This window comes from Trichomonas vaginalis, chromosome I, assembly GCF_026262505.1.
Source record: "Trichomonas vaginalis G3 chromosome I, whole genome shotgun sequence".
In the NCBI taxonomy this organism is placed as follows: domain Eukaryota; phylum Parabasalia; order Trichomonadida; family Trichomonadidae; genus Trichomonas; species Trichomonas vaginalis.
The window spans coordinates 11,112,924-11,138,776 of record NC_067203.1 but is presented as its reverse complement, the minus strand read 5'-3'; the positions used below and the strand labels follow the sequence as shown (position 1 = coordinate 11,138,776).

The following is a 25,853-nucleotide window of genomic DNA, read 5'->3' as shown; positions in this document are numbered from 1 at the left end:
ATAAGCTGGGCTGCTTTAGCGTTGGCTTGGGCATCTAACCAGTCATTGTTAGCTTTTATATATTCTGCGCTTTTCATTGCCTTTTGCATGGCTGCGTCGTTATTTTTACTTTCTTGTGCTAAGTTTTCATACTGTACGGTTTGGTTTTGCAACTGTAAAAGTTTTTCTGCCTTTACATTTGCTTCAACTTCTTTTTTATACTCATCGCTATCCATATATGTCTTCAGGGCTTTTTGTTTTATCTCTTCATCTTTCAGTACTTTATATTGAGTAGTATGGTTTTTCAAATTTACAACATCTTGTTCCATTTTTGCTACTTCTGCTGCTTTTTCTGACACTTTTTTCGCATATTCCTCTGTACTTAGTTCTTTCAGTTGTTCTTCTTTCTTCTTTTTCTCTACGTTTAACTCATTTAGTTTCTTTGTGTGTCTGTCATATTCTAGTTTCTTTTCGTTTTCACTTATTTGCTTCTGTATGTCTATGTTTGACTTTTTGACATCTGATATTTGATTTTTGAGTGAACTCAAATTCATTTGACTTTGAGGGTTATAAGCTGTTCCGTCTGCAGCTCCACCATAGCCTGCCATTTTCGCTAAAAGTGCCGCTCTTAAACCTCCACTCTGTGCACCAAAAACTCGGTTTAAAAGCATAGGGTTGCTTGACATTTGTTGCAACATAGTGGGGTCATTCAGCATTTGTTGTTGCAACTGTTGTTGTGGTGTCAGTTTTACTATTGGATGTTTCAATGCTCCCTTCCTCTTACGTATATTCTTACGTAGCTTACGTGGCATTTTAAGTGAAGTTAAAAAGCGGTTTTTGAGAGTCGTCGCCGTTGACTTTTTTTGTAGAGCACTCAAAATAGTATAACTTTGTCCGGACAAGCAAGGGTCTATCGTCGCTACAGGAAAAGTTACAGGCGTTCCAAGGAAGTATACTTTGAGAAGCCTTTTCCCCATTATAGAATGAGATAGGACGGTTATTTTACAAAACTGACAACACTTTGACCGAGTAGTTTTTTTGAGCTGAACAAAAAGTGTCATATAAACATCTGTCAAAAACCGTTGTGTAAAAAGTTTTACCGTTGGACAAAAAAGTATATATAGAAAACAAAAAACGTTTATAGTTCATTCAATATTTGAGATGGAACGGTTTGCCAACGGAGACTTTTCAATAAAATAAAAAAATAGAGGGGGTTACCGTTGGTAAAAACGGTTTATTTTAAACTTTTCTATGAGTAGTCCGAAAAAAAACAGTTTATTTTTCATAATGGAAGGAAGAAAAAGTGTCGCAAACAATTCGTCGACTACCTCTGCAGTTAAAGTTCCTACAACTTATGTCTCACCATTCTCAAAACCCTTACGACCTCCTATAATACCAAAGCAACTTCCTCATACAATTGCAAACAAATTGTTGGACAATATGCATTTGCACAAAGAAACAGCTCAGCCAACAGGTCAGGCAACAACAACTATCGGAACAGAAGCATTTTCAGAAGAAGTTCATACCAATCAGACTCCAATCGAACATACAGAAACACAACCACCCGAAAATACAGAAACACATCCAATCGAACATACAGAAACACATTCTGCAATGACCACTAGGTCGCAAACACGATATCTCGCCTTTTGCAAACAATTTAAGTCTCAAATTCAAGACACACAAGATAGCGACACTCCTCTTTCAGAGAAAGTTCGTAGAAAATACGCAAAGAAAAGGTTAGAATTGTTAGATAAGTTAAATGAACAGTGGGGTTCAGAAGACAATCGAGATTATAACGAGATGTTTCAAGCTGTCATGGATGCCATTCAGCCACTTGAAAACGAAATCAAAGACCCTGGCGTACTTGTTGACATGTTTGCTTCATATTTACCCGTTACTGCCAATCTCATAGCGTTGCAAGCTATTGACCAGTTCATTCACTTGTTTCCAAAGAACTTGCAGAAGCATTTACAAGAAGTTAAAGTTGCTGAATTTGTCCGTTTATATCCAAATTCATACAATTATTTGGAAGAATTGAATGAACATGGTGAAAGGTCATTCTATTTATATTTCTACACAAAAGACAACCAGTCAAAACGACTATACTGCATTGAACCTATGCCTCAATTCGTAGACAATTTCCACGTTATAACAACTGTTGCTTTAGATATTCCTGCCAGAGTTCCATATGGAGGAACAGTAACTATCTCAAGCTTTCCCAAGGGCTATAAAGGAAAGCCTCTCACAATTGCAAAATTCACACACAGCAGTTGCCAATTTGTTCAAGATGTCGAGTTCCATTTCCTCAACAATACGACTTTCATCATAGAGACTCCTCAAGAAGGTATATACAAAGTTTTCATCGCAGGATTTGTTGCTCCCAATGGCGAAGAAGAAGTCGAAGAAATCCTCACCTCAGAGAGCGAAGAAGAAGAAGTCGAAGAAATCCTCACCTCAGAGAGCGAAGAAGAAGAAAATTTCCAAGACATTCAAGATTCAGAATATACCGAATAAAAAAAACAATTTAAGACTAAAAATTTAATATTATAATATCATTCCTCCTCTAGTTTCTCCGGGGCTAGAGGGCGCAACGCGCCTGGAAGCCCCACTCACCTGACCCTATATTTCAATTCTTAATCTATAATTTTACAGAAGTTTGATGTGAAGAATATAAACGATTTTTATCGATTTTTACACAAATCGAAATTTGTTCATATCTGTTTTATATTTCATATCATGAACATTTATCTAAAATTTTTGTCTAAGACGATATGAATTGTATCGAAAATGATATGGATTTATGAAGTGGGAGAAAAAAAATCTCAAATTTACCGATTTATTTCTGAGCTCTATCAACGATTTTTTATATGCGAGCGATTGTTCGGTGGATTTTGCTCCACTTCACATTCATTCATGTCTCAGACAGCTCCTGAACAAATCAAGTTACCAGATGCTCAAGGATACCCACAAGTAGACTGGAAACTCTTCTTGCCTGTTGAAGGTGAGACTAAAGATCAGAGAAAGGCAAGACTCCAACATGCAGTCGAAGAGAAGAACAAAGTTCTCAAGCAACGCGAAGAATTCATCAACAATCTCCCAGAGGAAGAACGTCTTAAGTACAGGGAGAACAAGCTGAAGAAGCTTGAAGAAAAGCTTCGTCGTAAAGAGGAGAAACTCCGCAGGAAACAAGATAAGAGAAGCAAACAGGATAAGAAAGATAAGAAAGATAAGAAAGACAAGAAAGACAAGAAAGATAGAGATTACGATGACAAGAAAGACAAGAAGTCTCATTGCAAATGCGGATCGGATCAAGAGGTTGAGATTTCTATTGATGAGTTTGTTCAGTTCAAAAAGTGGGAAAACTCTTTCAAGAAGAAACGCGTCAATGCGATGAAGTACAACGCTTTCTGCGAATGGCGTAAAGAAAATGGACAAGCTCCACAAGCACAATAAGAAATCAGCAGCAAACATACTTTAAAAGCATATTTTTTTTATTCTTAATTTCATTTTTTTTTAATCTTAACTGCATATTGAAGAGCAGTCATTCCATAAAGATATTTTAATTTAATTTTAATACATGAAATAAGAATTCAAATCAGTGTTGATAATTCTAGCATCAAGTTCGAGTATACTTCATTTGTATTATATTCATTCATAGATGTGTAATTTAATATACATCTAAAAATAGAGTCTATATTAAAAAGTGACTTTTTTTAATATGACCTCTCAAATTTTTATCACTTTTTCATCAATTAATGAGCGGAGAATATTGGGATTTAGTTTCAACAATTGTAATAGTGCAGCTATAAAATATAGAATATACAGATGCATCTATATGAATTTGGTGCTGTTTTCTTATTTTTCTTAAATAGATCACAATTGATTACAAATATATCCTTAATAAATGAGCAATTGCATTCTATTATATAAAAGAGCAATCTTATTACTTTATTGTCCACTTATGCAGAGCATTACTAGACGTATTTTTTTTTATGAATGAATATAGAGATTATAAAATATTGTCTGACAATAGTTTTTCAAAGGGTATTTTGCTATTTTACTTAAATATTAAAAGATACTGTACCAATAATCTTTAAAAACAAATCATTGAAAAAAAATAATAAATAAAAAAAATATTATATAAAATAAATTGCAGACTCTGGTCTATAATGAGGCCACAGATTCGTATTTATCGATTCCAGGGCTGGATTCCTCTCCTGCCGCCAAGAACAAGACGGCAATTGAGAAAAACGGCCCTGAGATTAGGAAGCGAAGCTTTGGCCTCAGCAACAGCCAGATCCTGTATCCGTAGGTGTTTCAGGGCTGAGGAGAGAGGAGACCGTCCTTGATAATGGTGATCTCCCTCAAACTCAGCCCTGAGGATTAACCTTGCAGACTCTGGCATCAAGAAAGGCTAGAGCTTCGTATTTAATGATCCCAAGGGCCGGATTCCGCTGAGACTTGTCCGTGATGTGGAAATTCTCAGAAAACTCGGCCTCTAGGAATGTATTGGAAACCTTGGCCTCATAAGGATCCAGAGCATGCATGTTCCTTTCTTTCATAGCAGAGTTTTAACTTGGTCGTCCTCATGAGGGACAATCAGGTCGAAACTACACCATGAGGATTGTACTTGCAGGCCATGGCCTCTGCAGAGACCAGAGCTTCGAATTTACTGCTTCCCAGGGCCGGACTTCTCTCCTGCCGCCCTAGATCAGGACGGCATTTGAGAAAGCCGGCCCTGATGATTGTAAGCGAGACTCTGATCCCTGCTGAGGTCAGAGCCTGTGATTTTATGTCTTCCAGGGCCGAGTTCTTGCGAGACGGTCTATCATGTGGACTATCATCGCAAAACTCGGCCCTGAGGATGGTATTTGCAGGCCATGGCCTCTGCAGAGACCAGAGCTTCGAATTTACTGCTTCCCAGGGCCGGACTTCTCTCCTGCCGCCCTAGATCAGGACGGCATTTGAGAAAGCCGGCCCCGAGAATTGTATGCGAGGCCCTGGTTCCTGTTGAGGCCAGAACCTTTGTCTATTGGTCTTTCAGGGCCGAGAGGAGAGGGGATCGTCAAAAATGCGGACGATCTCCCTCAAACTCGGCCCTGAGGATTGTATTTGCAGGCTCTGGTCTCAGAAAAAGGTCAGAGCTTCCTATAAACGCTCTCTCGGGACTGGATTCCTCTCCGGCCGCCCCGAATCAGGGCGGTCTTTGAGGAAACCAGCCCCGAGGATTGCTTGCGAAGCTCTGGCATTTTCTGATACCAGAGCTTGTGAATTTCATTCAGTGCCAAGTTCCTCACATTTTGTCCATCAGAAATACTTTAATTGCATACGCATAACTATTAGTAATACGTCTGGAGTGTCAATTAATAACAATCCCACAACAAGTAAAATTCAGATTTTTATTAAACTTATTTTTTCCTAAAAGTTTTCTCAAATTACTATATATACATATGTGGATAAAATAATAGTAATATTGTAAAAAATTAGATAATTTTTTTATTTGAGAACCTCTCAAAAGTTCATTCAATTTATCAATTGTTTCAGTTTGATGTATATTCATTTCTGGAGCCTAAAACTTTAGCAATCATGACAATATCATATTCTCTTTCTAACTACGCAATGTAAGGGTATCCTTAAGAATAAAACAACTTTTTTTAAAATAATAATAAAAAGAACAAAATAGTTAATATGTTAGTTAATCTTGATTTTGAGGATTTTCTTCAACAGGGTAAATTGGGATAGACCACATTTGAACTTTCCTATCTCTTATCTCTACATCTCCCACTGAAACCGGGTTCATCTTGACAGAAGATGCGCATTCGACAGTTGCTTTATCCATGACAATTTGTTCTGGTTTTGCTAAAGAAGACAACTTTTCCGCGATAATATAGATATCACCATCAGTAACTGCTATAGGAGCACTTTCCATTACGATCTTGCAATATAATGGTCCTCCAGTAGCAATTCCGACTTTGAACGCTAAAGAAACACCTTTCTTTTGAGCTCCTTCTTCGAGAAACTTGGCTGCAAGGAAAATGAAATTAAGCATGTCGCAAGCTTCGTTCATTCCATCACTGTCTTCTGTGAATTGGCCTGCGACGAATATACCATATCCATTTCTCAATCCGAGAGTTGAAACACGCGGGAACTTTCGAAGATATGAAGCAACACCGATTTTTACATCTGAAACTACTTCCATGATTGCATCGGGTGTCAAAACAGAGTCCATATCGAAGAAACCAACAATTTCAGCAACAGCAACACAACCAATACCTGAAAAGAAGCAGATAGACTCTTCTCCTGCATGTAATCTTCGTGCAGCGTGTGGAGGAATGACCATTTCAAGCATCTGCAATGTTGTTTTCTTTTCGATATTGTAATGCTCTTCGTCTTGGCTTTCTCTGATGATTTCTTTGATGAGAACAGCCACGTAAGCGTAGAATCCTTGCATCTCTTTCAGATCGTACGTCAAGCAGTCTGCTGAAGTGATGCCTTTCAAGTAAACTTGCATTGGAACTCCGTCTTTCGAAAGAGCCTTGAAAGTGAAATTCTCCGCTTTATCTTTCGCTTCTTGGAATGTGTAAAATGCTCTGTTTACGTTATCCAAGAGTTGCTGGTTCTTTGACAAGTCGAAGAACAATCCCAATATGCTCTTGATGTCGACATTTCCATCATCTATCGTTGAGATATCGAAGGAATTGATATTGAAGAATTTTCCGTACGCGTCGAACAAAAAGATTTTTTCTGGAATTTCGAATGCGATTTCGGACTGCAATTTCGGAGTCACAGATCTCTTGAAAGAGTCCTCGAACTGTCTGTAGTTTCTGCGGTTGATTGATCTTTGCAACCACTTGTTTATATAAATAGTACTTCTAAATGTTTCCGGATTAATTCCAGACAAAATTTGCGTTGTCAAAGCGAAATATCCACTCAAATCCAATGTGTATTTGAGAATAGGAATCACGAAAATCAACAACAAAACAATAATAGAAACAACAGATATCATTAACGCAGCCAAGAAAGCCTTTTCAATTACATTTGTTGCACCTGTAATATATATTCCTGTTGTGCTCTTTAAATCTTCTGTTATATGTGTTAATAACAAATGATTATAAGCCAACCAACTGTTACTTGTTGTGTTCAAATCAGTTGCATTGTTCTTGAAGTTCTCAACAATGCCAATTGTCACCATATAAAGCAATTGCAATCTCGCTTCTAAACCTAAATCACTGTATCCTCTGTGAGAAATACTTGAATAACTTTTTCCGACGTAATCTTCGAATTCTTGTTCATCTGACTTATTTCCATCGAACAAAGTGGCAATGTCTGGATATTCTCTATATGTAAATGGAATATCTTTGTCACCATATGTCAAAATGTCATGTAAATATTCTGACAAATCAGTGAAATAAGTTGTCAAATTTACAATTGTTGAAGAATTCAAGAGAACTAAATCATCATTATTTTTGTTGAAGCTTTCTATTGCAGCCAAAGAAGCATATTGCAATGTAGAGAATCTTGATGCGGAATAGCATAACATCGATGTTCTTCCAACGAATGAACTATTCACAGTTTTTCCATAATATGTTAAAGATAACATCGCAATTGCTCCAAGAATCATGAAAACAATCATCCATGCAATGAATCCAATCAATCCTGTTGTAGAATTAACATTGGACATCGAAGTAAACTGATAAAGTGATTCAATGGCAGCTGCTTTAGTTTTTTCTTCTTTTCCACTTTGTCCTTGTGAAGAAGAATTAACTGTTGGAGCTCCAATTACATTTGTTGCTTTCGGAGGACTTGGACCACTTGAAGAAGCGAATTGGGATCCAGCTCTGTATATTACATTTCTTTCTGCGTTATTCTGTTTGTAGATGATGTTACTTGCAATATTTTCAGGAAGAGAAAGATACAAACTCATTCTGAATTTACTTTCTCTATGAATACAAATAGAAACTAACAGCAAAAAGATACCGAAAACAACAACAAAAGCTGTTGGAAGAACAATCATTGACCATTTAAATGCTTTGTCTAATGAAGTAATTTCATCTGTTGTTATGTTTTCAAACACAAAAATGAAATTCACTGACAAATCATTCAAAGGTCTGAAATTGTTCAACAAAGTTTTCAATTCATCGGATTGACAAGTTGGTTTGTAACAAGTTTTGTTAACAGTTCCATTGATATAAAATGAAGGAATGTTAGAAGCTATATTCGATATACATTGTATCATTAGTTCAAGAGTTCTTGCCAATGACGCGTTGTAAGTTGTATCGAATATATTGATTGGCATTTGATAATTTAATGCGTCAATCATTTTCTTTCTTCTTGCACTTGTCGTGAAGAATGTTGCACACAAAGCAGGCAGTTTTTCTGCATGTGTTGCAATGTATTTCGTTATATTTTCCATTGTATCGAAATCATTTGAAACACCTTCGATTGTTGTATCATTAATTATTCCACTTGAAAACAGACATAATCTTCTACTTGCCATTGTCAATGAAGCAATTTCAATCAATACATCACTACCTGTTGAAATTATCTCCAAAAGACCTGGATATTCTTTGAGTTTGATAAGTGTTACAATGATAATTGCTGAGAAACAACCAACAATTATTAAGAAAGCACTTAACATCAATGCATAAACACCTCGAGAAGGACCATTTGTGTTGTGTTTAACTCTTCTTTCTTGTTCAGAATATGAACTTAAATCAGTCAAGTATTCATTATATGATTTAGTTGTGTCTTTCATTAATGCTGAAATAGAAACAACTTGTTGTTTGTTGTTCGCTTTCAGTTCGTCTTGTTGTTCAATGAAAGAACTCGATGTGTTATTTATAAAGTTATAACATTCGACAAAAGAAGATTTGACTTCCAAAAGGAAACTGATATAAAGAGAAACAGCATCTATTGAATATGGATAACATCGTAACAATTCATCGAAATGAGTTGTTGCTTCGTTTATTGCATCCCTTAATTTACAAATTCCATCTCTCATTGATACAATGTTGTGTTTCAAAACTGCACTCCAAAATGTTGAAATACATCTTCTGCATCTTGCGTGTGCTGCTGTTGCTTTCACTTTTAATAATTTCAAAAAGATTGGTTGGTCAGAGATTGCATCTGTATGATCTCTGTCTAGAATATGGACAGCAATCGATTGCGGCAAACTTAAATCACTTTGTTCGGTCAAATATTGTAAAAGAACAGTTTGTGTTTGCGCGTTTTCATGGAAATAGTTGCAAACTTGCGCACACATGAAAAGACTCTTGTTGTCAACAAAGAAATTCAAGCCCCATCTGATGAAATCGAAGTTTGTAACAGCTGGCATTCGGGATGCGGCTCCAATGGCAACAATCGTTTGGAACTCACGCGCTGTACTGATCTCGAGGGAACTAAAGCCTTGCATAACATTGTAGGCGTCTTGGGATAATGGTATATGTGTATCTTTGTTACCGGAAAATATTAAGGGGGAGGTTGGCGGTAAAACAGGTTGACTTTGTCTGTAGACTGAATAAAGTTTCATTAGCTGCTTGTTCATGAACCACGTTGTAATGGCTTTGAATACAAATGTAAATATCGAATAAATTATGAGAAAAGTTACAAATAAAATTGTGGATGATATTTGTGTGAAGAAATACTTGAGATTCATGAGAATAATCAGAACGAAACCTGTTGCCAATACTGTAGAAATGTATTTGACGTCTTGATAGTTGTTGAATAATGCATTTGTTGAGGTAAAATAAATAAAATATGGATTTGCTGCTGCAAGTGCTAAAATCGAATATATCAATATCATTAATTGCTTATTTAAATCGAGAAAATCTGATGCAAATGCCATAATGAAGTAATAATATTCAAATCGTAATAAATGACCGAGATCTGAAGACCATGGACGGAACATTATCTTGAAATTTAATATTGCTGCATTTCTTAATATCAAATATCCGAAATAATGTGTTACTAACGCTAATATTAATGTAATTGTGCTAAAAACAACGCCTGTAATTAGTAACGTGTCGTTATATTTGAAAAAGATAATGCATTTAAGAAGATATCCGTATCCACATGCAGTGAACATCGCTAAATTTGGAGAGATTAAGATTGTTGTAAAGCTTAAATAAAAGAGCATTCTGTTGGAAATTGATTTTTCGGTGGGATCTCTAAGTAAAATAAAGATGTGTATAACTGTATTTATAATATAATATATTGAAAACAAGAACATTAAAATAATTCTGTATTTTTCGTTATGCGGATAGACTGAAAAGTGTAAAGGAAGTGTTAAAATAGTAACTACAATTCGAGAGGCGTTCTGAACTTCCCAATATTCGTTTGCACTATGCATTAAATATAATCCTAACATTTGTAGAATGCGAATAAACATTGATAAATTGTATATTATTGGTCCACATCCCTTATATCGTGTCATATTGGTTGCTAAATGCTTTAAATTTTGGGAAATACGCTCTTTAAATCTGGGTCCATTCGCTCCTTCTAGCACAGATTGACTAGAAAAGCTGAGGAACCCACGTGTTGATCCGCCTGCAGCACTGTTTGTAGTTGCTTTTGTACTAAAGGCTGATTGTTGCCCGTGCATTGGGCAAAAATTTTCTTTCTGTGTATAAAAATTAAAATCTCTTACATGATAATCATTTTCTCTTATATTAATCAGACATGGATAAAATAAGAAGTTTTAATTTGTAATAACGAGAAATCGGAACTTTTCTTGAATGCCGAAAACCAATGAATTAGGCTAACCTTCATGAATATATTTAAATGGAAATGTTAACACTTGATTTAGAAGGAAACCTGAACAAATGATTTTGGGTTTGAATAAAATTTTCATACTAATAGAATTGGACATCATATTGTTTACCAATTTTCAAACTTTTTTTGATTCAAAATCTAATCGAGAGCTGTTTTGACAGAAATTTTGCATTCAATATTTTGTAAAGTATTCAATATGTCTATATTCGATAAATTTACGTACATAATTAACAGAAACATAAGTAGAATTATAAAAAATAAATTTGAGTATATAAATTCAATTTTTGGCGCCAAAAATCACTTCGAAAACAATGCTTCCAGTCAAGCCAAAAATGGTTTTTTTGGAAGAAATTAAGTCATAAATTAAAGCTGAAAAGCCAGATATAGACCTTATGGGTATAGCTAAAGAAATAGAGAAGAGATGGAGAAAATTATCGAAATAAGATAAACAAAAATATAAAGATAAAGCAAAAGCAAATAAGGAAGTTCAAAGTAAACCGAAAAAGTCTAAAGAAGAAAATACAGGTCCAGTTGCAGATCCCTTTAATGAAGATGAAGAAACATCAGAATGGGATAGCAATGAGGATGATATTCCATGGGACAAATATAATGTACCACAAGGATTAAAGACAACCCCATTCCTTGAATATTGCAATTTTTACAGAAAACAACTATATCGTGAATTTCCAGGTGTTAATGCTAACGATGAAGCACGTGTCACAATTGGCACTTGGAAGAAATTGGACAAAAAGCAAAGACACAAATACTTCCTTGCTGCTAGAAGGAAGAATTACAAACAATGATTTTCTTTTTTAAGCGTTTCAATGTATTCTTTTGTAGTTAATACTATGCAGGTTTAAACTTTTATAAGATTAGAAGAATCATATTCTTAATATTTGAAATAACTTTACATGGCATTTGCTGGAAAATGCCATGTAAAACTCTGAAAAATGTGATCTTTATGGCTGCATAAAAACTCACATGAAAGTATAGAGTAATTTATAGACATTTCGAAATTTTTATGAAACAAGGATTGCACTAAGATAAGACAAAAAAAGATGAAAATTATAATTATGATAAATGCATGAATGCATGGAATCTCGATAGTCTTGATATGAAACAAAACCTGGTAAAGAATATTTAAATGGATATTTATCAAAGTTGACTAAAATATCATCTCGAATATTTTGAACATTCGCTTCCCATATATAAGGCATAATATTCATATCAGATGAAAAGTTTAATTTATAACTTTCAGCTATATTTTCATAAACAAAAGTAATCGTTTTTTTCATAATAGATAATCCAACACCTATTGTCGAACTTGATGGTATGAATGTTTTTGATCTTGTAAATGGATCCGATTTTTGAGTTAAGACAATGCTTCCATACATATAATAAAAATTTTCTTTACAAGGATAAGCTGACACAGAATAGTTATTAAAATTGAAACCTGCAAGATAATATTTTGTATTGGTGAATGGGGTGAGTTCATAATAAACATTACCTGTTTTAATTTTTGGACCAAGAATAGTAAGATTTGTATATCCAACAATCGTAATTCGCTCATTCAGATCATATGTATGATCGTTGTATATGATTTGGATATGATTAGTATTTGAAATAACTGAATAATATTGATTTTTTCATTTTGACATTTTTCAGAAACATCAATTGGTGCGCATCACGCCCATATTTTTATGTGTGTGTGTCTGTTATATTATATATGAGAACAAACTTAAAGTTTTGACTAAATACTACTCGATTCTAGATCAGAAACGCGTTCATACTCTAGTAGACATATTTGTTCTTCAAACTCGATCAGAATAATTATATCCATTTATCTGCATCAAAGTCGATTAATGTTCATTATCATTAATTACCATTAATTAGCTTCTAAAAACTTTCAATTATTAATGAATGGGTATGAGTTCCATCATTAGTTCTTTTACTCATGCTTGTTTAACATCTTTAAAATTAAGTGTGCAAATATAAGTTATGGCATTAAAATATTGCATAATGATCAATTAATATAAATCAAAATAAATCAGTATTTATTTTGGTATTTCTCCTTTAAAATATTGAATAGTCTTAAATTCATACGTATATTGACATTGAAACTCAGATTTATGACCATCAGTCATTCCTCCTTCAAAATGAGATGAAGCTCTGCGCATGGAATCAGGTAACTCTTGTTGGATTGGATCTTTCAATAGGTCAAATGAACACTTGTATATTTGATAATATACTTGTAGGAATCTCGAATACTCTGGTCTAAAAGATATATATCTTAATAAATAATAATTTTAAAATAAAAAAAGATTATTGTAAAGTGAATAAAGGTGAATAAAATGTTAGTCACCTTTCAATTTTTAAAGTGAAAAAAATAGTTTGAAATAGAAAAGGAATTTTTATTCGCATAAGCGACAAACAAGAATATATATCAATATAATGAATTTTTGAATGTTAATCAACAAAAATTAACATTATGAGTCGTAATAAATCCTTGAAAAGTGAGAAATAAGGTGTCGCTTGAAGGATTTGGGCAAGATTAAATAATTTGAAATCTTGAATGTTTGGAATTTTGAAGTGAACTATGGAAGAATAAGCAGGAGTATCCAAGGAGATGGGCCAGTGAAAAAGATTTATCTTTGAAATGAATCATGCTAAGGTTGAGTTGAATGTCATTTATGCAAATAAAAACTTCCTTTTCAAATTTCAAATAAATTTTTGCCACTTTTTAAAATATTAAAACGTAACTGTTATTTTAAATTGCAGAACTAGACTTAAACTATGCAGAAATGTTAGTCACCGTTACAATTTTTCATTGGGGGCGAGCCTGCGAGCCCCCAATGAAAAATTGTAACGGTGACTAACATTTAGGAAAAATGTCACTTCATCACCCTTCGAAAACCTCGTACAAAATCAAAAAAAAATGGATAAGATTGTACTATTTCGACCCAAAATGAGTGAATTTGAGAGGTGAGAGTATGCGGTTGATGAATATATGGATAGTAGAATCGCTTTATCGAAATTTGAGTAAAAGTCATTCTAGATGAAAAATGCGAAATAATTATATGCTAGCTTCTTCACGCTACATTGGTAAGTATGTCGTAATAAAATATATGGAAATAAATTCTCTTTTCATCTATAAATTTAAAGTTATATCTATTCATAAATATCTGGATGTATCATTGACGTATTTTTTTTTACAAATTTTCATATTTAAGAAAATGAGTATGAATATCATTATTAGTTTTTTAAAGGTCAGGTTGGTAAATAATATTTTTTGCATCAAAATATCGCATTATTAATCATAAATTTCTAAAGAAGTTATTCTGGCAAAAGTTGCGTGACATGGTATTTCTCCTTCAAAATATTGAACAGTCTGAAAATCGATCTGTGAATAATAATTTGTATTATTGATAGACATATATCCATGTTTAATCTGAGTTGAATTATCGCGGAGAGAATCAAGTATACTCTGTTGACCATAATGAGATAAATCATTATTAAACTTGTCAGCAATCTCTTGTGTTCCTACAACTTTTAAAGATTTATCAGAATAAATTAAAACTAAATCAATGTTTTGAATAGAATTTGAATCTTCAATATATTCCATCATCATTTTTCAAGATCAGACCAAACCGTCTGTATCGTCGATTAATTTATTTATGTCATAACAGAGTTAATGATTTTATACTTATTTTGAAGAATTCATTAATGAGATAATACCATAATTACCTATGAAATAAATGGTACAAATATTTCATATATTTCAGATTAATTACAAATACTATCAAGAAATCTTTATTCTTATAACTGTAGATGCTTTACTGAGGAATTTTTCAAGTGTAAAGCATATATTTTGTTGAAGTAAAAAAAATCTTAAATATCTTTATGGAATGACTGCTCTTCAATATGCAGTTGAGATTTAAAAAAAAATTAAGAATAAAAAAAAATATGCTTTTAAAGTATGTTTGCTGCTGATTTCTTATTGTGCTTGTGGAGCTTGTCCATTTTCTTTACGCCATTCGCAGAAAGCGTTGTACTTCATCGCATTGACGCGTTTCTTCTTGAAAGAGTTTTCCCACTTTTTGAACTGAACAAACTCATCAATAGAAATCTCAACCTCTTGATCCGATCCGCATTTGCAATGAGACTTCTTGTCTTTCTTGTCATCGTAATCTCTATCTTTCTTGTCTTTCTTGTCTTTCTTATCTTTCTTATCTTTCTTATCCTGTTTGCTTCTCTTATCTTGTTTCCTGCGGAGTTTCTCCTCTTTACGACGAAGCTTTTCTTCAAGCTTCTTCAGCTTGTTCTCCCTGTACTTAAGACGTTCTTCCTCTGGGAGATTGTTGATGAATTCTTCGCGTTGCTTGAGAACTTTGTTCTTCTCTTCGACTGCATGTTGGAGTCTTGCCTTTCTCTGATCTTTAGTCTCACCTTCAACAGGCAGGCAAGAGTTCCAGTCTACTTGTGGGTATCCTTGAGCATCTGGTAACTTGATTTGTTCAGGAGCTGTCTGAGACATGAATGAATGTGAAGTGACTATTATTCTTGAAAAAATGCGCAAAAACTATTATTCTAAATACTATTTAAAAATCAATCCGTGTAAAGTAGTCAAAAATGAATGAATTTTTTCTTATAACGAATTTAGTTTTTAATATACATCCAAATATTTCCCAATGAAACGGGGCATACTAAATTCCAGGGATAATATTATCACATCACCTGGTATGTATAGTTTTTAATAATGCTCAACTCCAAAATTTTTCAAATTCGCAAAAAAATGCGCATTTTTTGCACCCTATATGTAAAACCGAAAAAAATTATAAATAATAATTTTAAAATAAATAAAATACAAAAAAATAAAATATTACATTGGAACAAGAGCCCATTTGTCAATTTGTTCTTGATCTTCTACAACGAAACTCTTATTTAGAATTTCAACAGAGAGTTCGCCACAGAATGGACAACTCTTTGACAAAGCGTCAATTAATTTAGCTCTTGTATCTTCTCTCTTCAGAGCATTTGCCTGCAAAGCGATTAAGTTCAACTGCTCAACAGGTTCAAAGAACAAATCCATGTTTTCAAGGAAACAATGAATATGGAGTGCGTGATGACATGGAAATACAATGAACTTGTCAGTGTAAAGAGATTGTCGACAAAATTCACACAATTCGGAAGATTCGACATCAATTGCATGTTGATCATCACCAAACATACTTTTGATGTCTCTTTGCTGATGACTTCTTTCTTTGAGGTTTTCGATTTTGTCTTCTGTTTGTTTAGACTCATCTTGGAAACCTCTGATTGAATCAATGATTGATGGACTTAAGAATGTTATTTCCATCTTTTCAGGAATGAATTTCATTATATCATCCAATCTAATGATTTTTGATGTAATTGCTCTTGAAAGCAAATCTTTCCATGTATCATTAGCTTCATAGATAGTTACGTATTGTTTGTAACCATCAATTTCTCTGATTTCTTCATGAGAAGTCATCAACCATTCAGCTCTTTTTCCAAATGCTTTGAAGATGGAAGAATAGTATTTATCAGCGAAAGCCTGGTTCTCTGTGAATCTCTTACTGGATGCACAAACTCTGTAAGTGTTCAACAACATCATCAATGATGATTTGTCTTCGCCAAGCAAATTAAGAATTCTCTTTTGCGATTCGTAATGATCTATGTTGAATCTTCTGTAGAATCCTTGCTGATACAATCTGGAAACAAATTGTTGATCCATGCATTTTTGGAGGAACAATTTCGAGATTAATTTACATTCAGGAGCTGTTAAACCGATTCTCTTTGGTTTGGAAGGATCCGAATTTGGAAGAGTTCCTGTGATTGATTCTACGGAATATTCGAAGTTTTGAACGAATTTCTGGTATTCTTCCAAAGTTTGTTTCATGTTCTTGTTGAACTTTTCTTCATCATTTAGTAATCTAGCGTTCATGTCGACCAAATTCGTGCAAAGTGCAGTGATTGCTGCATCTTTGAATTGAAGAAGAGAACTCTCAATTTCAAGGATTTTTCTGTGACAATAGTTGTCGAAATGAAGCAAAACTAAATGCCACATCTTACGTGTGATTGATGATGTATCAACATTGTGTGTGCATGTTGATTCTTTCTCCATTAATTGGTCGAGTTTCGCTAAGAATTCGTTCAATCTCACAGAAACAATTATATGGTTTTGTCTTTCACCAATAGAATTCTTTTCTTCAATCAATCTTCCACGTTCGTTAATTGCGTGAATGAAGAAAGCAAATCTCTTGAGAAGTTTTGCTCGTGGCCCATCAACAGAGTTAAATAATAAAGGTGAAGTGTTAGATTTTGTCACTTTTTTACCTTTATTCTTTTCATTTTCTTCATCAGATTTGATAATTTCAACTTGACTTGAAATCTCCAAAATCGTGTTGAAAACATCGAGTAATCTTTTGAGTAACTCGATATCCTCTTTGAGTATAATCTTCTGCTTGGAATTCTCTGTGTCTTTGAGCTCTTTTTGTTTAATTTCCGAGAGATTTATGATGTTTTCTCTTGTGGCCAAACAAAGATCGAATGTATTGTCGTAATAAGAGTTTAGTTGGTCGAAAGAAACACTTCCAAGGGAATGTATTGAGTTCTTCAAAGAATCGAATTGTTCTTTGTCAATGACAGAGAATGTTTGATTGAATTGTTTTGTTGCCAGTTTAAGGTTATTCATATTAAACTTGAAATTGGAGAAACAATCGAAATAGATATCACTCCATCTCTGAATCAAAGTCAAATCAAAGCGTCCGAACTTACTCAAATAGAAAACAGGTTGTGATTGGTAAACTAAGAAGTCGAAAATCTCTTTCGACCATGACTTTTGCAACCGTTTTTTGACATTTTCTGACGGTTTGTTTTGTTTCTTCTTTGGCAACAATCTTTGATCTTTGCAAACAGAAAGAAGGTTGATTGTCATGACATCAGTGAATGGCATTGTGAATCTAGAGATCTGTGATGATGTCGTTAAGTTTGACAATCTTTGGATCCAGACATTAAATGTGTCTGTATTGAAGAAATCGGAAAAGTTTTTGACAGAATCTTCCCAAATCTTTATTTTATCGTCATCGGAAAGATTTACTTTTGTTTCTGTTTCTTGTTCTGTCAAAAACACTTCTTCTTCAACTGATTGTCTTATTACTTGTGGATCAGGCTTTTGTGGTCCTTCGTCATAAGAAATTCTTTGTGTCATTTGTGTTGACTCGACAACGTTTTCCATTTCGAGATTTGTATTCATTTGCTTCATTTCTTGTTGTTTGATTTCTTTCATTCTGTTTTCGAATTCGAGTTGTCTCTTTTCAACAAGTTTTCTGTCATTTATTTCTTTGATTTTAACTTGTTTCGTGTCTTGTGTAACTTTGTTCATTATTGACAACAAGAAGTTCAAAACAGAATCTTCTAAACAAAGCAAATCCCTCAAAAATGTTGAATCTTTACCACTTGCAATTAACCTTTCTTTGAAAAGTGACAATTTCGTATTAAAAGCATCGAAAATTGCGATGATATCTTGTCTCGGCATTGGCTTCTGTTTGTTTGAAATAGAGAAAGGTAAAACACTCTTCGAAATACTCGAAATCAAGTGGTAAATGTTGGTTTGATCGTTATCGTCTTTTGTAAACAATTTCTTCCAAACAGAAAGTGATAATTTCTTGTAATCAATCTTGTTTTCTTTCAATGTAACTTGTCTGTCAGGTTTTGGTACGTTATTTTCTTCTTTGTCACCTTCTCTTCTCTTCTTCTTTAGATTAGCAATTTGTTCTTCGATGATGTTCTGTGTTTTCTGCTGCTGTTGACTGGCCTGGAATTCTTGGATTTGTTTGTTCACTTCATCCTCAATTAAATGATTGAAATGTGAAGTGACTATGTGCATAACCGTCGGATCCATATCATAAACTTGTTCTTTAACAGTCAATGAGTATTGTTCGAATACTGATTGTATTGAATAATAGACATCTTCGAGGTAGAAAATCACTTTGTGTTGGACAGAAACTGGCACTTTTTGTAATTGGTCGAAAATATTATCTTTTTCGATGTAGTTTTGATTCATTTTCTGGGAGAACATTTGGAACATAATATTCCATTTCTTGTTGACGTCTTCTTCATCTTTTGCAACAGAACTTACACATGTCTCTAATATCTTAAGAGTTTCGGATCCTGTTGACAAAAACAAAGAATATTCATCAACCATCTTTGAAATGTCAGAAATGAACAAACTATGGGTATAGTTCGTTGCAGTCATGTAGTTATTGAACATTCCTATCATTCTGTCATCAAACAACTTCAAATGCTTAGAAACACTTTCGTAAACTTCTACAACCGTTTTTTCGAAAAGTGACACTGCATATTTCCATTTTATCAATTTTTCAGGTTTATCTTCGTAATCGTAGATTGTGTAGTATTTCAAGATGTTCAATGCACCGTTGTCCAATGAAACGCCTTGGAATAAAACACCGTCTACTTCGAATCTTCCGACTAATGCGTACAAATCCGTTGCCAATTTATTGATGAAAATTCTGCATTGATCTGGCATTTGTCGGCCATCTTTCATTAAGAAGTATTGAACTGTTTCTTTCGTTGATTCATCGAGTTCTTTAAGGACATCAATTTCTTTGATGATTCCTTCGTAAACTTTCGGATATTCGAGACACAAATTTTGCCATGTTAATTCAGTTCTTTTTCCTTGTTTTATGTAGGAACTGAAATGTTCAATGACGTCTTGATGCATCTCGAAAATGTGGTAATACCTGTTAGATCGATTTGTATAACTCTGTTCGACGATAGATTTAATCGACGTCCTCTCAATATCTTTAATATTTTTGAAGGCGTAAAGTAGATCGTCAACAGCGTATCTTTCGATTTTCTTTACTTTGGAAATGAACGGCAACAATCTTTCTTTGAGATAGTTCAATGTTCCGTCAACAATTGACTTCCATCTCTTCAAGATATCGCGTTCTGGATTTGCTGGATTCAAGTAAAGTAAAATGAACATTCTCATGAATTTCGGATCGAGAGTTTTAATTGGATTCAACAAATCTTTCTTCTTTGATCTTTGTTTTTGGTATAAAGCATCAAATTGTGATTGAAAATCATTGAGATTGAAGGTTTTGACAACTTCAGGAACTAAATCATCAGGAATGTCCATGAATTTCTTCACTTTCGGAATCATTTCATCTTTGATTCGCTTTTGAAGTTCTCTAAATGGAACTTTGAATTGTAAAGCAGGATCTGTGATCTCTGGATCTAAATTCTGCATCCTGTGGACAACCATCTTCAATAAGTTCTCATCAATGGCATAAACGTAATTGTAAGGAGTTGTCAATTCTTTGACAAATTCTTTGAAATTTTCTTTGAATCTGCCAGGATCTGACAAAATGAGTTCTTTAGTTTTTTCAGTGACAAAACTCTCGTAACTAGAGATTTGCTTGAAGGGTTCTTCGATGTTCATCTTGACGAATTTCTTGAAATCATCAATTGTCATCAACAAAACTGTTTTTGACTCTTTTTCGGAAGAATTCTTCAAATAAAGTTCGCCAAAAATTGCTGTGATGTGAGGATCAATCAGTTTGATCTTCTGAAGTGGCTCGATTCTCTTTTGAAGAATTTCAATGATCATTTTTCTGAATTCGTCACTTTTTTCAGGAGATTCATCATTTTTATCTTTGTAAACTTCTTCAAAGCATCTTACGCAATCTATAGCGAGTTGGTTGTTGAAACCAAGCAATATCTGTGCTATCTGCGTGTATTGTCTTGATGTCAAATTGGTGAATTCCTTCACAGCATCATCCCAATTTTCTTTCACTTTGAATCTCTTTTGATTTCTCAAAATTCCGAGAAATGTTTGCATGATATTTCGATCGAGCCGTGTTATACGACCAAATGAATGCAACAAATCTCTTAATCTCTGTTCAAATTTGTATTTGAACTCTGGAATATTCGTTGTCAAATTTTCGAAAATTAATTTCTTAAATCCGACATCGAATTTTGGCATAATTTCCAAAAGTTTTTGGACTCTTTGTGTATTTACATCGTATAACATCTTGATGGCATTGCTCCACCTGTACTTGATGCTCTCATCCCATTTCATGTCACTTTTATAAGTATTGAATTCCACTTTTTTATCCAAAATTTTTGCCAATTCAATGACTTGTGTTTCATCCAAAAGTGACAATGTTTGATAACCAATTTCATCGTTTACAAACTGTTCTTTGAACTTTGAGAGAGAAGGAGTGTTCATCAACTTCATGACTGTCTCTTGGACAGAGTTAATCTCAAATTCTGAAGTTGATTTGACGATAGACTTTACAATGTTGTAAACTTGATTTATAAACTGTTTTATCGCGTTGAACCAATATTTAGAAGGTTCATTTCCTTGTTGTCTGTATGTCAACAAGTTCTGTGCCAAAATGAATTTGTGTTTATCATTCATTTGCACTGCGATTTCGTAGGATTTCCTGGTTTCATTCTTGAAATCCAAAACGGTTTGTTTGAATAAATTCAAGAACTTGTTTTCATCATTTACTTTGTTGAACTGTTTGATGATCAAGTAAATGATCTGCGCTCTAGCATCGCTTGGTAAATTGTAAAGTGCTCTGTGTTGCGCTGGTCGTAAATCGTCAAGTGAAGTGATCCACATTTCTCTTGTTTTTTCACCGGAAGTGATCTGTTTTATGACGTACTCGTGGAGAGCAACAAGGGTTTCTTCGCCAGTGCAGTTCTTGAAATCATTCGCCATGTTGCCGATGCTGTCATTCTTGGAAATTAAGTCATCAAACTGCTTATCGAATTTTCCTTGTTTAATGTTGGCTTCGTCCAAGGAGATAAGGATGGAAATGAAGATTTTACGCTGTTCTGGGTTGGCTTTAAGCATTGTATTGTAAAATTTCACTTCATCGATATCCGAAATAATCATGTTGATGTTTTCTTTCCAGTTTTTGGAGACGTCGACGTTCGGATTCCACATTAACTCCGAAAGATTGCGTACAAGGTACGAAATTCCTGGAATATCGACCAATGCATCAAATCTGACTTGGTTTGTGTATAATTCGTAAACGGAAGAGATTATTCTCATCCAACATTCCTTTAACTCCGATTTGTCCTCTTCGAATTTGAATCTTTCGGCTAATGGTCCTTCAATTAATGAGATAAGTGGCTGAAGAGAACCTTCTATGAGGGATTTGTCAACAGCGTAGGATATTGATAAGGAATATGTGTTGGATGCATGGGAGTTAAGCTCAATTCCGTAATTTAATAATGGTTTGTAAGTATCCTTTTCGAATTGGTCACTTACCTTAGCTGCGATCTTACGTAATCTGGCCCTCTCTTTATGATGGCGCTCTTCTTCTTCTGTTCTGACTTTGTGTTTCTTATCTGCGTTGATTATGTTGATCGCGTTTGATGAATCGGGCTGTTGCTGGGCATCTTGTGGCTGTTCCTCATCTTCTTTGTTGTCTTCTTGAGGTTTATCTTGTTCATTATTTTCTTCATTTTGATCTTCATGCTCAGAATCAGAAGAACTTGTATGGTAACGCTTGGAGTCAGGAGCAATGTCTTCTGGTGTTTCCATTTCCTTGATTTCTTCTTCTTCCTGCTTAATATCAATATCAGATTCGACGTCTGATTGATCTGAGCTTGAATAGAGGGGCGGAGCTTCACTTTCGCTTACATCTGACTTCTCTTTGAACCTTTCCAGTTCCGAAATGTCATCTTCTCCAGAAGAAATTTCGGATTCTGTTTCTTGTTTGAGTCTGATGGAGATTTTGCTTGGAGATTCACGCATTGGTGCTGTTAGTGCCTCAATAGGATTGTATCTGATATCGATATGATTGTTTTCCGTATCTTGGGCAATTTGTAATTTCAAATATCCTGTTTCGCATTGTTCTTCCTCTTCATCGTCCATGAAATCATCATCATTGTCTTCTTCCTCTTCATTATCCTTCTGATTCTTGTTCTCTTTCTTCTTGGAGAAAATTGAAAAGATATTTGCCAAATTTACTGCTTGTAAAACAGTAGATTTGGTCTTCTTGACTTGTGTTTGTGTCTCTACTTCCTCTATTTGTACTTTTATCGCTGTTTTTGAGGGTTCAATCGTCTTTTTGAAATATTTTCTTCGATTTGCATGGCTTTTATCAGTTTTGATGGTTAAGTTGAGTAGATATACCTTTACACCCATCCAAAACTGTGAAAAGAATTGGTTTCCGGTATTAAATGTCGAAGTTTTGAAGAAATCATTTAATTTCGACAAATTTTCTGTACGAACTAAATGAACTAAGTAGAGAGTTGTGTACTGTGGGCTGTTTAGACCATGGTAGCGGTCAATCAACAAGTCTTCGAAGATCGGCTGAACAATTTCGGGTAATGAAATATCTGATGGCTCTTCAAAGACGAAATCAAGTAGTAATGGGAAGATAGGACGTATTGCTTGATCAGCACCAACACTGAGAACTCTTTTGAGGTCTAATTCCTTCCAATGCCTCAAAAGATCTTTTTGTTGAGATCTTGGGAAGAGTTTGAAGATTTTTTGACGGATATTCATTTCTGGTATTTTGGCAATGTATGATGTGAGCTTCCGCCACGTCGAAACTGAGATCTTCGACGTACCTTGAACTTCCAAGTAATATTTGATGTAATTTTCCCAATCTTGGAGCGCCAAATAGATGTCCTGGAGAACATCAAGAAGATTACATTGTGTAAGTGAGTCTACGATGACGCTTTTGCTGACAAATTTCTGAAGTATTTGATTATCAATGAGAAAACTAATAAAGTTGGCCTTGGCGGTTGCGTAGGAATCTGTCTTCTTCAATGCGTACAAAATTGGCGTGTATAATGATACATAAGAGTTTGCATAAATAACACGTTGTTTATCTGGTAAAGATTTGTCCAAAGCGTTGATACGAAGATATTCAGAAAGCGCGTCTGGATAGCTTGACAAGAAAAGATATGCTTGACTAAAAGGAATATTAGATTTTTTCATAATTTCCGCTGCTTTGGTGTAATCACCTGTGTTAATAAGTGCATATACACCAGGGCATTGGAATCCGGCTATCCTTTGTGGTACAGGTACATGGTGTCTAAAAATACCTGTCTGAAAAGATGCCTTCATAAAATTTGAGTTCGAAATCAGAAATTTCACATGAAAATATGGATACCTAGTATCTGAATATTATGATAAATCATAAAGGGGAAAAAATGTTTGATAAAATTTCATTTTGTGTTACGATATCGTCAGATCTTTGATCTGAGATATAGTTCCCCTTTTATAAGATTGATCAGACCCTAATTAAATTTGAGTCAATGTACGTTTATCCTCTCAAAATGAAGCCAGGAAACCAGGAAAACACAAAACCAGTCGAAGATCCATTTAATGAAGACGAAGACACTTCAGAATGGGACAGTGATGACGATGATATCCCGTGGGACAAATACGAAGTTCCGAAAGGTTTAAAGACAACACCATTCCTTGAGTTTGTCAAAGTTTATACAGAAAAACTATATGAAGAATATCCAGGTGTTAATGCCAATGATGAAGCACGATGCACTATTGGTACTTGGAAAGAATTAGACAAAAAAGAAAGACATAAATACTTTGAATTAGCTAGGAAAAAGAACAACATGAAACCAGCAAATCTGGAAAGCACAAAACATGTCGAAGATCCATTTAATGAAGACGAAGACACTTCAGAATGGGACAGTGATGACGATGATATCCCGTGGGACAAATACGAAGTTCCGAAAGGTTTAAAGACAACACCATTCCTTGAGTTTGTCAAAGTTTATACAGAAAAACTATATGAAGAATATCCAGGTGTTAATGCCAATGATGAAGCACGATGCACTATTGGTACTTGGAAAGAATTAGACAAAAAAGAAAGACATAAATACTTTGAATTAGCTAGGAAAAAGAACAACATGAAACCAGCAAATCTGGAAAGCACAAAACATGTCGAAGATCCATTTAATGAAGACGAAGACACTTCAGAATGGGACAGTGATGACGATGATATCCCGTGGGACAAATACGAAGTTCCGAAAGGTTTAAAGACAACACCATTCCTTGAGTTTGTCAAAGTTTATACAGAAAAACTATATGAAGAATATCCAGGTGTTAATGCCAATGATGAAGCACGATGCACTATTGGTACTTGGAAAGAATTAGACAAAAAAGAAAGACATAAATACTTTGAATTAGCTAGGAAAAAGAACGGCATAAAATAAGTTATTCTTATACACACTACAATACATATTTTATAAAGTTTGTTAAGTTTGAAAATCAAAAATAAAAAATCAATAAGATGTAGAATACTATTTATTTAGTGATGAATACATATAGACAAGCAAAGGCAAAATTCAAATTAAAATATAAATTTTGTATGCATGAAAATGCAATGTATCGATATTCCTGATATGAAATAAACCCTGGTAAATAATATTTAAATGGATATTTACCAAAGTTGACTGAAATATTATCTTGAATATTTTTACGTTGCGCCTCCCATACATGAGGTATAATATTCATATTAGTTGAAAAATTTAATTTATAACTTTCGGTTTGATTTTCATAAACAAATGTAATCGTTTTTTTCAAAATAGATAGACCAACACCTATTGTTGAACTTGATGGCATAAATGTATTAAGTTTTGTGAATGCAGTTGGTTTTTGAGTTGTGATACTATCTCCATACATATAATAAAAATTGTTTCCGTAAGGGTAAGCATCGACCGTATAGCTATCAAATCTGAACCCTGCCAGATAATATTTTGTATTAGTATAAGGGGTGAGTTCATAATAAACATTATCTGATTTAATTTTCGGACCAATAATAGTAAGTTTTGTACATCCGTCAACCGTAATGATTTCATTTTGATCATATGTATGATCTTGATATATGATTTGAATATGATTAGTATTAGAAATAATGGATTAAATTTAATTTTTTCATTTTGACATGTTTCACAATATGTTATGATATAATTTTCTATGTCAAAAATGAACTCAAAAAATCATGAGATCGTGATTAAAAAATACCTACTTTACACACATACTATGAATGAACTTACATGTATTGATT

At 34.0% G+C, this 25,853-nt stretch overlaps 7 protein-coding genes across 7 annotated transcripts; 3 read left to right on the top strand and 4 right to left on the bottom strand.

Moving 5' to 3' along the window:
• Positions 1–1,266: 1,266 nt before the first annotated feature.
• Positions 1,267–2,496, top strand: TVAGG3_0967500 (attachment subunit-related family; the record flags this gene model as incomplete). The annotated part of the gene is made up of 1 exon (XM_051253600.1): positions 1,267–2,496. The coding sequence occupies one exon, from the start codon at positions 1,267–1,269 to the stop codon at positions 2,494–2,496; it is 1,230 nt and encodes a 409-aa protein (XP_051079174.1).
• Positions 2,497–2,895: 399 nt separating this feature from the next.
• Positions 2,896–3,435, top strand: TVAGG3_0967490 (uncharacterized protein; the record flags this gene model as incomplete). The annotated part of the gene is made up of 1 exon (XM_001581417.1): positions 2,896–3,435. The coding sequence occupies one exon, from the start codon at positions 2,896–2,898 to the stop codon at positions 3,433–3,435; it is 540 nt and encodes a 179-aa protein (XP_001581467.1).
• A 2,102-nt stretch (positions 3,436–5,537) lies between these two features.
• Positions 5,538–10,596, bottom strand: TVAGG3_0967480 (guanylate cyclase protein; the record flags this gene model as incomplete). The annotated part of the gene is made up of 1 exon (XM_001581418.1): positions 5,678–10,582. The coding sequence occupies one exon, from the start codon at positions 10,580–10,582 to the stop codon at positions 5,678–5,680; it is 4,905 nt and encodes a 1,634-aa protein (XP_001581468.1).
• A 3,466-nt stretch (positions 10,597–14,062) lies between these two features.
• TVAGG3_0967470 (uncharacterized protein) lies at positions 14,063–14,377 on the bottom strand (the record flags this gene model as incomplete). The annotated part of the gene is made up of 1 exon (XM_001581419.1): positions 14,063–14,377. The coding sequence occupies one exon, from the start codon at positions 14,375–14,377 to the stop codon at positions 14,063–14,065; it is 315 nt and encodes a 104-aa protein (XP_001581469.1).
• Positions 14,378–14,746: 369 nt separating this feature from the next.
• Positions 14,747–15,286, bottom strand: TVAGG3_0967460 (uncharacterized protein; the record flags this gene model as incomplete). Its single annotated transcript, XM_001581420.2, has 1 exon — positions 14,747–15,286. One exon carries the CDS (start codon positions 15,284–15,286, stop codon positions 14,747–14,749), a length of 540 nt encoding a protein of 179 aa, XP_001581470.2.
• Positions 15,287–15,631: 345 nt separating this feature from the next.
• TVAGG3_0967450 (vacuolar protein sorting-associated protein 18-like protein family) lies at positions 15,632–23,887 on the bottom strand (the record flags this gene model as incomplete). The annotated part of the gene is made up of 1 exon (XM_001581421.1): positions 15,632–23,887. One exon carries the CDS (start codon positions 23,885–23,887, stop codon positions 15,632–15,634), a length of 8,256 nt encoding a protein of 2,751 aa, XP_001581471.1.
• Positions 23,888–24,008: 121 nt separating this feature from the next.
• On the top strand, positions 24,009–25,853 carry TVAGG3_0967440 (HMG-box family; the record flags this gene model as incomplete). The annotated part of the gene is made up of 1 exon (XM_001581422.1): positions 24,079–24,999. The coding sequence occupies one exon, from the start codon at positions 24,079–24,081 to the stop codon at positions 24,997–24,999; it is 921 nt and encodes a 306-aa protein (XP_001581472.1).